Source organism: Bombina bombina, chromosome 2 (genome assembly GCF_027579735.1).
Source record: "Bombina bombina isolate aBomBom1 chromosome 2, aBomBom1.pri, whole genome shotgun sequence".
In the NCBI taxonomy this organism is placed as follows: domain Eukaryota; kingdom Metazoa; phylum Chordata; class Amphibia; order Anura; family Bombinatoridae; genus Bombina; species Bombina bombina.
This window is the reverse complement of record NC_069500.1, coordinates 565,631,872-565,646,181: the sequence shown is the minus strand read 5'-3', so window position 1 is coordinate 565,646,181 and position 14,310 is coordinate 565,631,872. Positions and strand designations below refer to the sequence as shown.

The window sequence follows — 14,310 nt, the reverse complement described above, 5'->3', positions numbered from 1 at the left end:
TATTGATTAAATTGTATCTTCTCGCATCATTAAGAATAAATAAGAGTTCACTATGGGATCTCTGAAAATCATCAAAGGTGACTGGAACATATTGCTCAGTATCTTGAAGTTGGCGCATCGCCTCACTGATATAATAATCTTGGTCAAGAATGACAACATTCCCGCCCTTATCGGCTGGTTTTACTACCAGTTCATTATGGGCGATCAAATCTTCTAGGGCTTTCCGCTCTCCTTTTGATAAGTTATCATTCAATACACCAGTGAATTGAATCTGTGCAAATTGTTCAGTAACACTTTGAACAAATACCGCAATATTTGGAATGGATGAGAAAGATGGCATATAGGTTGATTTTTTCCTCATATCAGTATGGGGGCATATTATCATTGGTTCCAAAGATTGTTCATATGCAAGGGTTTCTAGATTATGGATGGCCTCTCTGTCCTCAGCACTCCTGAGGTTAATAGTTGTTCGAGGTGCCATAATCTTTTTTAAGGCTAACTTCCGTGCAAATAAGTGCAGATCTTTTGTAATTTCAAAGAGATCAAGTCTATTTGAGGGACAAAAGCTTAGGCCTTTTTCCAACAGACTAATATGCTGTTGATTAAGAGGAAACGTGGACAAATTGACAATATTGGATTTTTGTTTTACAGGGGGTTCGCCGAGAAGTGATATAGACTTAGGTGTTAACTGTACCTCAATCGGTTTCTTGTAATCATGTAATGACTTCTGTTCCTTCTCCCTCCCCCCCCCCCCACCTCTCCTTTCTGATGGGGGCCTTCGCGTGTCTCCACTTCCCCCCTCTCCTGGTCCTACCCCTAAAGGGCGTATCTCTTGATTACTTTCTTGGTTTCCATTATCTGGGTCAGAATCCATATCAGATCCATCAGTTCCGGAATCATAATGATTCCTACTGTTAAATTTATTGCGATAAATATAGACTTTGTTTCTCCTATAGTCATCTTGATCTCTAATCAATTTACGTCTTTTTCTCGATTTTATCTCACTCTGCAATTTTTCAATTAATTTCTGAGTCTCCTTGTTTAATTTCTCAAAAGAGGAATCACTTTCATAATATTTCAATTTTTCATAGACAGTATCAACTTCCACTTTACAATTCTCTAGTTTCTTCTCGTCCTCTGCAATCATTAATGAAATTAAATCAAGTGAACATTTTGTCAAGATTTCATTCCATTTCTCAATAAATTCATTGTTAGCATCTATCCCTCTTAAGTTGATACCTGGATCTAGCCTAATTCTCAACCCTCTAGGTATGATTTCCATTTTTAGATAGTTAGATAAACTTTGATATTCCCACTTCACTTTAACTTGCTTTGTCAGTTTTTTCTTATAACATTTAAATGCAGAGACTACGTCATTAATTAGTTCCTCCTCTCCCTCAATCTGCACACTCTCTTTTATTGAAAAAGCTTCAGATATATCTGTATTCCAACGCTCATCAGTTAATTTGAACGCCATGACTAAAATAGGGTCCTGGCCACTCAGGAATTACTTTGATAGATAAAATAAACTGGTCCAAAAAGAAATATAATAGTCAAAAAATATATGATAATAACCGACTTTGATAATTTATGAATAATTAATATTGATAGGGAGCTGTTTACTCGAGACTCAATGGTTTGAACAACTCTTAATAAGAGCTAATATGTTAATAAACTATAAAACAGGGTTTTTTTAGTAAAGCTCACCTAAAATAATAGTAATAAACGCTATAGTGCAACCTAGAAAAACATATTTAGAAAAAGCAAAAAGAAAGAAGATTCCACAAAATAAGTGCAATCTCAAAGTCTAGGATACAAAGCACATATAGACACAGGACCAGAAGATTCAATGCAAAAACAATAATTCTTTATATGTGAATATGTATATAAAGTGCATAAAAGAACACACATGTATGTACAATTCAAAGCATACAATACATCAACCATACAAATACATTCATACTCATAACAGTAAAAAGGGGTACCCCAATTGAGCAGCAAGAAATGTTCAACTTATTATTAATAAGGTGCACCATATGAGTCCAGAGACTGTAATTTCCAATTTTAACAAAATATTGGAGCAAACTTTAGGATGCTTTTGAGTACATGCAGTTAATTGCATAAGCCAACCATCATAGATCAGAAATTGCACAGGAAAAAACTTTGAAATCATGCAGTTAGTTGAATAAGCCAGATGTCATGAAGCAAGAGTCATAGCGTTATTGCAAAAGATCGTCAGTGCAATATAGATTAATATGTTAGGCTCATAAAGCTCAGTCCTGTCCAAACATCCAGATGTTCTGTGTAAATGTTAGCAGTCAAGCAGTAAAGCAAAGTTCATTCCTTATCAGTATTGCAACAATAACAAAGCGCAGTCTCTGTAGCAAGAGCTCAGTTGCAATAAAAAGGATATAAGTACTATACACATTTCATAGGTGCATTTTCACTTATTGAACAGAAAGCCATAAAGTCACTTTGCAAATATATATGCTTCATAAGCACATCGCCACTTATCATAGACAGGTAATCACATACCAGCCGCGTCGAGCGGCATGCTTGTATTTGGAGCAACGTGATCCTCATCCGTCTGAAGCATATATATTTGCAAAGTGACTTTATGGCTTTCTGTTCAATAAGTGAAAATGCACCTATGAAATGTGTATAGTACTTATATCCTTTTTATTGCAACTGAGCTCTTGCTACAGAGACTGCGCTTTGTTATTGTTGCAATACTGATAAGGAATGAACTTTGCTTTACTGCTTGACTGCTAACATTTACACAGAACATCTGGATGTTTGGACAGGACTGAGCTTTATGAGCCTAACATATTAATCTATATTGCACTGACGATCTTTTGCAATAACGCTATGACTCTTGCTTCATGACATCTGGCTTATTCAACTAACTGCATGATTTCAAAGTTTTTTCCTGTGCAATTTCTGATCTATGATGGTTGGCTTATGCAATTAACTGCATGTACTCAAAAGCATCCTAAAGTTTGCTCCAATATTTTGTTAAAATTGGAAATTACAGTCTCTGGACTCATATGGTGCACCTTATTAATAATAAGTTGAACATTTCTTGCTGCTCAATTGGGGTACCCCTTTTTACTGTTATTAGTATGAATGTATTTGTATGGTTGATGTATTGTATGCTTTGAATTGTACATACATGTGTGTTCTTTTATGCACTTTATATACATATTCACATATAAAGAATTATTGTTTTTGCATTGAATCTTCTGGTCCTGTGTCTATATGTGCTTTGTATCCTAGACTTTGAGATTGCACTTATTTTGTGGAATCTTCTTTCTTTTTGCTTTTTCTAAATATGTTTTTCTAGGTTGCACTATAGCGTTTATTACTATTATTTTAGGTGAGCTTTACTAAAAAAACCCTGTTTTATAGTTTATTAACATATTAGCTCTTATTAAGAGTTGTTCAAACCATTGAGTCTCGAGTAAACAGCTCCCTATCAATATTAATTATTCATAAATTATCAAAGTCGGTTATTATCATATATTTTTTGATTATTATATTTCTTTTTGGACCAGTTTATTTTATCTATCAAAGTAATTCCTGAGTGGCCAGGACCCTATTTTAGTCATGGCGTTCAAATTAACTGATGAGCGTTGGAATACAGATATATCTGAAGCTTTTTCAATAAAAGAGAGTGTGCAGATTGAGGGAGAGGAGGAACTAATTAATGACGTAGTCTCTGCATTTAAATGTTATAAGAAAAAACTGACAAAGCAAGTTAAAGTGAAGTGGGAATATCAAAGTTTATCTAACTATCTAAAAATGGAAATCATACCTAGAGGGTTGAGAATTAGGCTAGATCCAGGTATCAACTTAAGAGGGATAGATGCTAACAATGAATTTATTGAGAAATGGAATGAAATCTTGACAAAATGTTCACTTGATTTAATTTCATTAATGATTGCAGAGGACGAGAAGAAACTAGAGAATTGTAAAGTGGAAGTTGATACTGTCTATGAAAAATTGAAATATTATGAAAGTGATTCCTCTTTTGAGAAATTAAACAAGGAGACTCAGAAATTAATTGAAAAATTGCAGAGTGAGATAAAATCGAGAAAAAGACGTAAATTGATTAGAGATCAAGATGACTATAGGAGAAACAAAGTCTATATTTATCGCAATAAATTTAACAGTAGGAATCATTATGATTCCGGAACTGATGGATCCGATATGGATTCTGACCCAGATAATGGAAACCAAGAAAGTAATCAAGAGATACGCCCTTTAGGGGTAGGACCAGGAGAGGGGGGAAGTGGAGACACGCGAAGGCCCCCATCAGAAAGGAGAGGTGGGGGGGGGGGAGGGAGAAGGAACAGAAGTCATTACATGATTACAAGAAACCGATTGAGGTACAATTAACACCTAAGTCTATATCACTTCTCGGCGAACCCCCTGTAAAACAAAAATCCAATATTGTCAATTTGTCCACGTTTCCTCTTAATCAACAGTATATTAGTCTGTTGGAAAAAGGCCTAAGCTTTTGTCCCTCAAATAGACTTGATCTCTTTGAAATTACAAAAGATCTGCACTTATTTGCACGGAAGTTAGCCTTAAAAAAGATTATGGCACCTCGAACAACTATTAACCTCAGGAGTGCTGAGGACAGAGAGGCCATCCATAATCTAGAAACCCTTGCATATGAACAATCTTTGGAACCAATGATAATATGCCCCCATACTGATATGAGGAAAAAATCAACCTATATGCCATCTTTCTCATCCATTCCAAATATTGCGGTATTTGTTCAAAGTGTTACTGAACAATTTGCACAGATTCAATTCACTGGTGTATTGAATGATAACTTATCAAAAGGAGAGCGGAAAGCCCTAGAAGATTTGATCGCCCATAATGAACTGGTAGTAAAACCAGCCGATAAGGGCGGGAATGTTGTCATTCTTGACCAAGATTATTATATCAGTGAGGCGATGCGCCAACTTCAAGATACTGAGCAATATGTTCCAGTCACCTTTGATGATTTTCAGAGATCCCATAGTGAACTCTTATTTATTCTTAATGATGCGAGAAGATACAATTTAATCAATAGTCAAGAACAAGGGTATATGTACAATGCTAAACCAGTGACCCCAGTTTTTTACTGGATACCCAAGTTGCACAAATCGCTTGAAAAACCTCCCGGCCGTCCCATAATTTCTGGGATCGGTGGTCCAACAGAAGGTATCAGTAGGTATATTGACCATTTTTTGAAACCATTTGTCGGTGAACTTCGCACTTTTGTGCAAGATTCTACCGACGTGATTAAAAAACTTGATGGCGTAGAGTCCTTATACTCTTCGATCCCCCATGCAGTTGGAATAAAGGCCTGTAAATCCTTTTTAACAACTAGAGGACCAGGCTACTCTAAACATACTCAATTTGTTGTGGATCTTTTGGAGTTTGTCTTAAACAACAATATTTTCCTTTTTAATGGAAGGTATTACAGACAGAAACGCGGTACGGCCATGGGGGCCACATGTGCACCAACCTATGCTTGCCTCCACCTTGGCTGGTGGGAAGATAATATTGTATTTAGTGAACACTCTGATTGGGTTGATGCACATGTGGCCCTCTGGATCCGCTATGTGGATGACATTCTCATTTTGTGGGATGGCACTGAACAAGATCTGTTGGAATTTGTTTCGGTCCTTAACCATAACGACCTTAATATTTTCTTAACCTGTAATTATCATCTAAATGAAATAAGTTTTCTGGATCTCCTTGTTGCTAGAAGAGATAATATGATAGTTACTCAGGTATATAGAAAACCGACAGCATCTAATAGTGTGTTGTTGGGATCAAGCCATCATCCAGAAAATCTAAAGAAAAATATTCCTTATGGGCAATTTTTAAGGCTACGACGGATTTGCACTGATGATTGGGTTTTCAAAAAGCAGGCGGATGAGATGGCAGACAGATTTCTGGCTAGAGGATACTCTAGAAGATGCATAAAGAGGGCTCTCTTTAAGGCAAGGAACATGAATAGAAGAGATCTTCTATTTAAAAACCAGACTAATACAAATGAGGAAGATAAGACAACTACTAAAATTAGGTATATCACGAGATACAATTCCCATTGGGGAAAGATTAAAAGAATATTACAAGAAAATTGGCATCTCCTCTCCCTTGATCCAGCCCTTAAAGAATATGTGGGTGATTATCCACTTATGACCGCGCGAAGGGCTAAAAACCTAAAAGACTTTTTAGTCAGAAGTGAGTTTAACCAAGTCAGGAATACTAATTGGTTAGATAGACACTCCCAGAAAATTGTGGGTTGCTCTCCATGCAATCATTGTGTTTGTTGTCAGTATGTAAAACGAACTAAAACATTTATGAGCAATACTGAAAAAACCTATCAAATTAAATCTTTTATTAATTGCTCAACGACTGGTGTAATATATCTACTGTCATGTTCCTGCCCATTATTTTACGTAGGCAAAACCTACAGGGAGTTTCGTTCCAGAATAAGTGAACATCGTGACGATGTAAAAGATTTTAATATCGATAGTCCTATAGCAAGGCACTTTGCACAATGCCACCAGTCTAGGACAGATGATCTAAAATTTATTGGTATTGAAGCAGTTAAATCCAGCAAACGAGGTGGTGATATTGACACCATTCTCCTACAAAAAGAGACTCGTTGGATTTATTACTTGAATACTTTATCCCCACACGGCCTTAATGAAAAATTAGAGTTCGCCTCTTTTTTGAAATGATAAATCTCTCCTCTTAATTGAAGAGAATTATAACTTCCTTCTATCCATGCAGTTTAGGGTCTTCGGCCTCCAGGAATTTGATAGCAAAAATTATAATAAATTTGATTAATTTGGTACATTATTATAGACATGAATATGAATCTTTTACTAAAATGCCTTCCCTGTGACCTAATTTCGAAAATCTAAGGGACGTTAAAGAAATAGAAAACTATTTGCTATATATATATTTTTTGGTACTAATATTGTATGTATGTGGTGGAATGAATGTTGTATTAAATTGATGTGCTATGGCCTATGTAATCTATTGATGAGTAATACTGTATAATTGTTTTGAATATGACAGCGATTAAAATGCAGCTGTCAGTTTGAAAATAACAATGAGCTCTTACGCAATACTGTTAACGGAACGAGCCTCCAAGTCAGATGACCAAAACAACCAATAAATGGATACGTAAGCCGTAGCTACGTCATACCCGGAAGAAGCTCCGAGCGACCACGAGGGTGGAGCGAAACGCGCATGGGGACGCGTTGGCAGGTCGCTATCTAACACCTAAACCCCACTCAAGGGGAGAGTTACCCCTTTTGAAAGCAAGTATCAAGAATCTTTGTATTGGGACACTGTGCCGCTTTTGACAATATACTCACAGACGGATGAGGATCACGTTGCTCCAAATACAAGCATGCCGCTCGACGCGGCTGGTATGTGATTACCTGTCTATGATAAGTGGCGATGTGCTTATGAAGCATATATATTTGCAAAGTGACTTTATGGCTTTCTGTTCAATAAGTGAAAATGCACCTATGAAATGTGTATAGTACTTATATCCTTTTTATTGCAACTGAGCTCTTGCTACAGAGACTGCGCTTTGTTATTGTTGCAATACTGATAAGGAATGAACTTTGCTTTACTGCTTGACTGCTAACATTTACACAGAACATCTGGATGTTTGGACAGGACTGAGCTTTATGAGCCTAACATATTAATCTATATTGCACTGACGATCTTTTGCAATAACGCTATGACTCTTGCTTCATGACATCTGGCTTATTCAACTAACTGCATGATTTCAAAGTTTTTTCCTGTGCAATTTCTGATCTATGATGGTTGGCTTATGCAATTAACTGCATGTACTCAAAAGCATCCTAAAGTTTGCTCCAATATTTTGTTAAAATTGGAAATTACAGTCTCTGGACTCATATGGTGCACCTTATTAATAATAAGTTGAACATTTCTTGCTGCTCAATTGGGGTACCCCTTTTTACTGTTATGAGTATGAATGTATTTGTATGGTTGATGTATTGTATGCTTTGAATTGTACATACATGTGTGTTCTTTTATGCACTTTATATACATATTCACATATAAAGAATTATTGTTTTTGCATTGAATCTTCTGGTCCTGTGTCTATATGTGCTTTGTATCCTAGACTTTGAGATTGCACTTATTTTGTGGAATCTTCTTTCTTTTTGCTTTTTCTAAATATGTTTTTCTAGGTTGCACTATAGCGTTTATTACTATTATTTTAGGTGAGCTTTACTAAAAAAAAACCCTGTTTTATGTTATATTAATACATTTTAACCTCTTTGATTACCTTGTATCTAAGCCTCTGCAGACTGCCCCTGATTTCAGTTCTTTTGACACACTTGCATTTTAGCCACTCAGCACTGACTCATAAATAACACCAAGGGAGTGAGCACAATGTTATATATATATATGACACACATGAACTATAGCTGTCTAGCTGTGAAAAAATGTCAAAATGCACTGAGATAAGAGGCAGCCTTCAAGGGCTTAGAAATTATCATATTAGCCTACCTAGGTTTAGCTTTCAACAAAGAACATCAAGAGTACAAACAAACTTGTTGATAAAAGTAATTTGGAAAGTTGTTTAAAATGACATGCCTTATCTGAATCATGAAAGTTTAATTTTGACTAGACTGTCCCTTTAAGTTTGCCTTTAGAGAATCCTGTGAAGGGCATTGTAGCACTGATGGACCTTTTTAGAGAATCTTGCATGAGTAAAGAGCTTCAGAGAACCAGGCACATTATCTCAATTTCAAACATTTTATTTTTTCATTTTATTATCTAATGTGCACTGAGAACTTTATTGCAATTGTTTGTAAAATGATTCCTGGTAAAATCAGGTTCCTGATGATACAAAATGCATTTCGGTGTTACCAACTGCTCTAGTTGTACACGCAACCTTCTGCTTGAAAATGAACGGAAAAGCTTTCTTAAAAGACTTCCTGAAGTTGGCTCCCATAAAAGCGTAAACAATAGGGTTAATGGAGGAGTTAGAATAGGACATGCAATGAGCAAAGATTTTGAGTTTGTAGGTTTCATAACTCTGTTGAAAACCAGAATCAAACGCTTGGGACAAAATGAACAGTTGAACAGGCCCCCAGCAGATGGTAAAGAGTAAGACTATAACTACGACCATCTTGGAAATCTTTGTTCTTGTGGCTTCCGTTCTTTCTGCCAATAGCTGAACCTGCAAGAAAAAGTAAATCATTCTCAGTGTAGACATAGGCATCTATTTATCAAACTGTCAACTTACTTGCATTCAACGGCACCAATACGCTCGCCTAAGATCGCCTAACATCGCTGCCGCGGACCTGAATACGTTCTCCAAAATTATCAAAAAAGCTGTCAAAAAGCCGCGCACCAAGTACGGTGCGATGAGCAGCGGACTGTTGTTAACTAACAGTCATCGATCTCGCTGCTCTTTGGCTTTTTCACAGCTTTATTGATACCCTGTCACTAAACACCCACACTATACTATACTGTTTACCCCCTAAACCGCCACTCACGGACCCCGCCGCAACTAAATAAAGTGTTTAACCCCTAAACCGCCGCTCCCGGAGCCCACCACCACCTACATTATATTTATTAACCCCTAATCTGCCCCCCCTACACCGCCGCCACCTACATTATATTTATTAACCCCTAATTTGCCCCCCCTACACTGCCGCCACCTACATTATATTTATTAACCCCTAATCTGCCCCCCCCTACACTGCCACCACTATATTAAATTTATTAGCCCCTAAACCTAAGTCTAACCCTAACCTTAACACCCCCTAACTTAAATATAATTTAAATAAATCTAAATAAATATTCCTATCATTAAATAAATTATTCCTATTTAAAACTAAATACTTACCTATAAAATAAACCCTAAGATAGCTACAATATAACTAATAGTTACATTGTAGACAGGGCCGCCACTAGAAATTTTGGGGCCCCTGACTCAACCATTGATCAGGGCCCCCCCCCCTTCCTTTGACATGTGCAATTTTTGACCAAGTGACTAAAACGTATATGCACTTTATTTTTAAGTGTCTATTTAAACTTTGAAATGTTGTAATGGTAGTGACATACACACACACACAGACACACTCATACACTGAAACACACAAACACACACACTTAAAGGAACATTAAACCCACATTTTTCTTTCATGATTCAGATAGAGAATACCATTTTAAACAACTTTCTAATTTACTTCTATTGTCTAATTTGCTTCAATCTCTTTATATTCTTTCCTGAAAAGCATATCTAGATAGGCTCAGTAGCTTCTGATTGGTGGCTGCACATAGATGCCTCATGTGATTGGCTCACCAATGTGCATTGCTATTTCTTTAACAAAGGATATCTAAATATTGCAGAAAATTAGATAATAGAAGTAAATTAGAAAGTTGTTTAAAATTGTATTTTCTATCTGAATCATGAAAGAAATTTTTTGGGTTTAATGGCCCTTTAAGGATTCACATATATACACTCCAGCAGACACGCAAAGAAACACACTCAGACACAGACACCCAAACAGACACTTAGCACTTGTTTACATTGACCTGACAAGTAATGAGGTAAACTACATTTTTGTAAAAAAAAAGGAGATTTAGAAAACAAAATATGGAGTTCTGATTATCTTTTTGTAAAGGAAGATGACAACTAAATTATGACAACAGCATGCAGTGGCTGAAAGGAAGGGCCCTGAACTGCCTAAACAATTATTTAAAGGTTAAATGGTGGATTGGTTACTTCCGGAAAGGTCTTGTTAGTCTCAAAGTCTGTAGAAAGATGTGAATAATTAGTAGTAAGGTCAAAATGTCCTAAAAAGGAACAGACAATGGACACACACACACAAACTCAAACTTGCACATACACCCAAGGAAACACCAACAGAGACAGCCTCAGAAAACACACAAAGACATACACACACACACACTCTCACTGAGACATCCACAGAAAACACACAAAGACATACACACACCCTCACAGAGACACCCACATAAAACACACACACTCACAGAGACATCCACAGAAAACACAGACATACACACCCACCCTCACAGAGGCATCCAGAGAAAATACACAAAGACAAACATACACACACCCTCACAGAGACACCCACAGAAAAAGCTCAAAGACATATGCACACACCCTCACAGACATCCACAGAAAATGCACAAAGACATACACACCCACCCTCACAGAGAGACCCACAGATAAAAAATGCATACACACTCCTAGAGAAACAAACCAAAGTACAAAGACATAAACACAGACACCCACAGAAACACTCACAGGAGGAAACATTTATGCACCTTGCATCACCTACCTAAATCAACAGTGTGTGACATGCATGATAAAAAAAAAATTAGAAATTAAGAGATCACTTTTTAAAGAATCATATTTGTAAATGTGCAAACAAAAATAATTCTGTGAATTCAAAATTGTACATTAATGAACTGGGTAGATGGCTAGATGAAGAAAAGTACCTTTAAAAGGTTGACATATGTTTGTTTTTTCCCTATTTTCCCCAACCAAGAGCACCACTTCAAATATAGTGTACAAATTTTCCCAGCTGTCAGCTGTACTTATGGATTTTGAAAATGCTGTACTCTATATTGTCTTGGTGGGACCATAAGCTGTGGTACTCATACCATTAGATCTGGTTAAATGCAGGATTTAGACTTGTTGGTATGTATTTCAAAATTAAGTCAGCTGTAGTGTAAACTCAACAGTTTTAAGTTAACCTGTCTCATTTCAAACACTGAGCAATCTTAGTCTGAGAGTATAAAAATGTATGCAGATGTAAAAATCTTAGATAAAATGCCTCCTTGCATCTGGAAAGTCCTTGCATAAAGGTGCAGTAAACTGGAATGTTATATATATATATATATATATATATATAATGCATATCTGCCAAAAGGGCATCTACCATTTGTGTATTGAGGAGGAAACATTTCTGCATGGTTTTAAATATAGAATTTCTACAGCATTGTCAAATAATCATAAATACACTGCTGCTAAAAAAAAAATGTGTTTTTATGGACTCCTAGCCCCACCAAACAACTACTACCACACTGAAGTTACAATCCAAAATTGCACAAAGAAATAAAAAACATTTGCTAAGTAAGTCCTACCTCCTCTGCAAATGAAAGTGATCTGCCGTCTGACTCAGGTACACACTGTACAAAGTGCCAAGTCTGTCTCACACTGCGCATAGTGGTTTAGTGCACACTAAGAAATCCTCTCAAATGATAATACTTTACTCCTTGTAATAAGATTTCCCATGCACAATTAGCACTCTGCTGTAGTACCCACTGGTGGCTGCCCAAATTTAAAAAAAAAAAAAAAAAAATTTTTTTTTTTTTTTAGTTCTTGCCTCATGGGGCCCCCCTGGCTCATTGGGCCCCTGACAGGAGTCACCCCTGTCACCCCCTGATGGCGGCCCTGATTGTAGGTAGTTTAGGATTTATTTTTATTTTACAGGTGAGTTTGTATTTATTTTAACTAGGTACAATAGTTACTAAATAGTTATTAACTATTTACTAAGTACCTAGCTAAAATAAATACAAATTTACCTGTAAAATAAAACCTAACCTAAGCTACAATTACAACTAACACTGCACTATAATTAAATTAATTCCCTAAATTAACTACAATTAAATAAAATTAAATAAAAACATCTAAACTACAAAAAAAAACAAACACTAAATTACAGAAAATAATAAAATAACTACAAGATTTTTAAACTAATTACGCCTAATCTAATCCCCCTAACAAAATAAAAAAAGCCCCCCCAAAATAAAAAAAAGCCCTACCTTACACTAAATTACAAATAGCCCTTAAAAGGGCCTTTTGCGGGGCATTGCCCCAAAGTAATCAGCTCTTTTACCTGTAAAAAAAAGTACAAATCCCCCCCCAACATTAAAACCCACCACCTACATTATATTTATTAACCCCTAATCTGCCCCCCTACACCACTACCACTATATTAAATTTATTAACCCCTAAACCTAAGTCTAACCCTAACCTTAACACCCCCTAACTTAAATATAATTTAAATAAATCTAAATAAATATTCCTATCATTAAATAAATTATTCCTATTTAAAACTAAATACTTACCTATAAAAGAAACCCTAAGATAGCTACAATATAACTAATAGTTACATTGTAGCTAGTTTAGGATTTATTTTTATTTTACAGGCAAGTTTGTATTTATTTTAACTAGGTACAATAAATTACAAATAGCCCTTAAAAGGGCCTTTTGCGGGGCATTGCCCCAAAGTAATCAGCTCTTTTACCTGTAAAAAAAAGTACAAATCCGCCCCCAACATTAAAACCCACCACCCACACAACCAACCCTACTCTAAAACCCACCCAATACCCCCTTAAAAAACCTAACACTAACCCCTTGAAGATCACCTTACCGTGAGAAGTATTCACCCAACCGGGCCGAAGTCCTCAACGAAACGTGGCGGGCGTCCTCCAGACGGACAGAAGTCTTCATCCAAGCCAGGCAGAAGAGGTCCTCCAGACGGGCAGAAGTCTTCATCCAGACGGCATCTTCTATCTTCATCCATCCGGTGCGAAGCGGCTCCATCTTCAAGACATCCGACGCGGAGCATCCTCATCATCCAGAGTCTTCTTGAACAATGACGGGTCCTTTAAGTGACGTCATCCAAGATAGAATTCTATCAGCCAATCGGAATTAAGGTAGGAAAATCCTATTGTTTGATGCAATCTGCCAATAGGTTTGAGCTCGCATTCTATTGGCTGATTGGAACAGCCAATAGAATTCAAGCTCAATCCTATTGTCTCTGTGAACGCGGCTAAAGAATCTAGCCGAGGATTTGATGCTCATTGGCTGAAGACTTAGAGAAGAAGCCTCCTACGTAACAGTGGGGGGAGTTTGGCGGCCATATCTACCGCTGAAAACTAAATGTTCATTGAAGATTAGCCACCTAACGTTAGTGTTATTAAAGATGGGATACGGTGCAGGCTCATTTTTTGTTGTTGATCTAAGGTATGGGATAAAGTATTCATGGGTGTTGACTGTCCCTTTAATGATAGTAATATTTATTTAGATTTATTTAAATTATATTTAAGTTAGGGGGTGTTAGGGTTAGACTTAGGTTTAGGGGTTAATAAATGTAATATAGTGGCAGCGGTGTAGGGGGGGCAGATTAGGGGTTAATAAATATAATGTAGGTTGCGGCGGTGTAGGGAGGCAGATTAGGGGTTAATAAATATAATGTAGGTGGC

At 36.6% G+C, this 14,310-nt stretch overlaps 1 protein-coding gene across 1 annotated transcript in view; it reads right to left on the bottom strand.

Annotated features, from left to right (window-relative positions):
- Positions 1 to 8,795: 8,795 nt before the first annotated feature.
- LOC128647180 (G-protein coupled receptor 54-like) overlaps positions 8,796 to 14,310 on the bottom strand; it is a 190,079-nt gene continuing 184,564 nt past the window's right edge. The window contains exon 5 of the mRNA XM_053699965.1: positions 8,796 to 9,241. Within this exon, the coding sequence (XP_053555940.1) occupies positions 8,891 to 9,241 (351 nt within the window). The 3' untranslated portion in view covers positions 8,796 to 8,890. The remainder of the gene's footprint in view (positions 9,242 to 14,310) is intronic.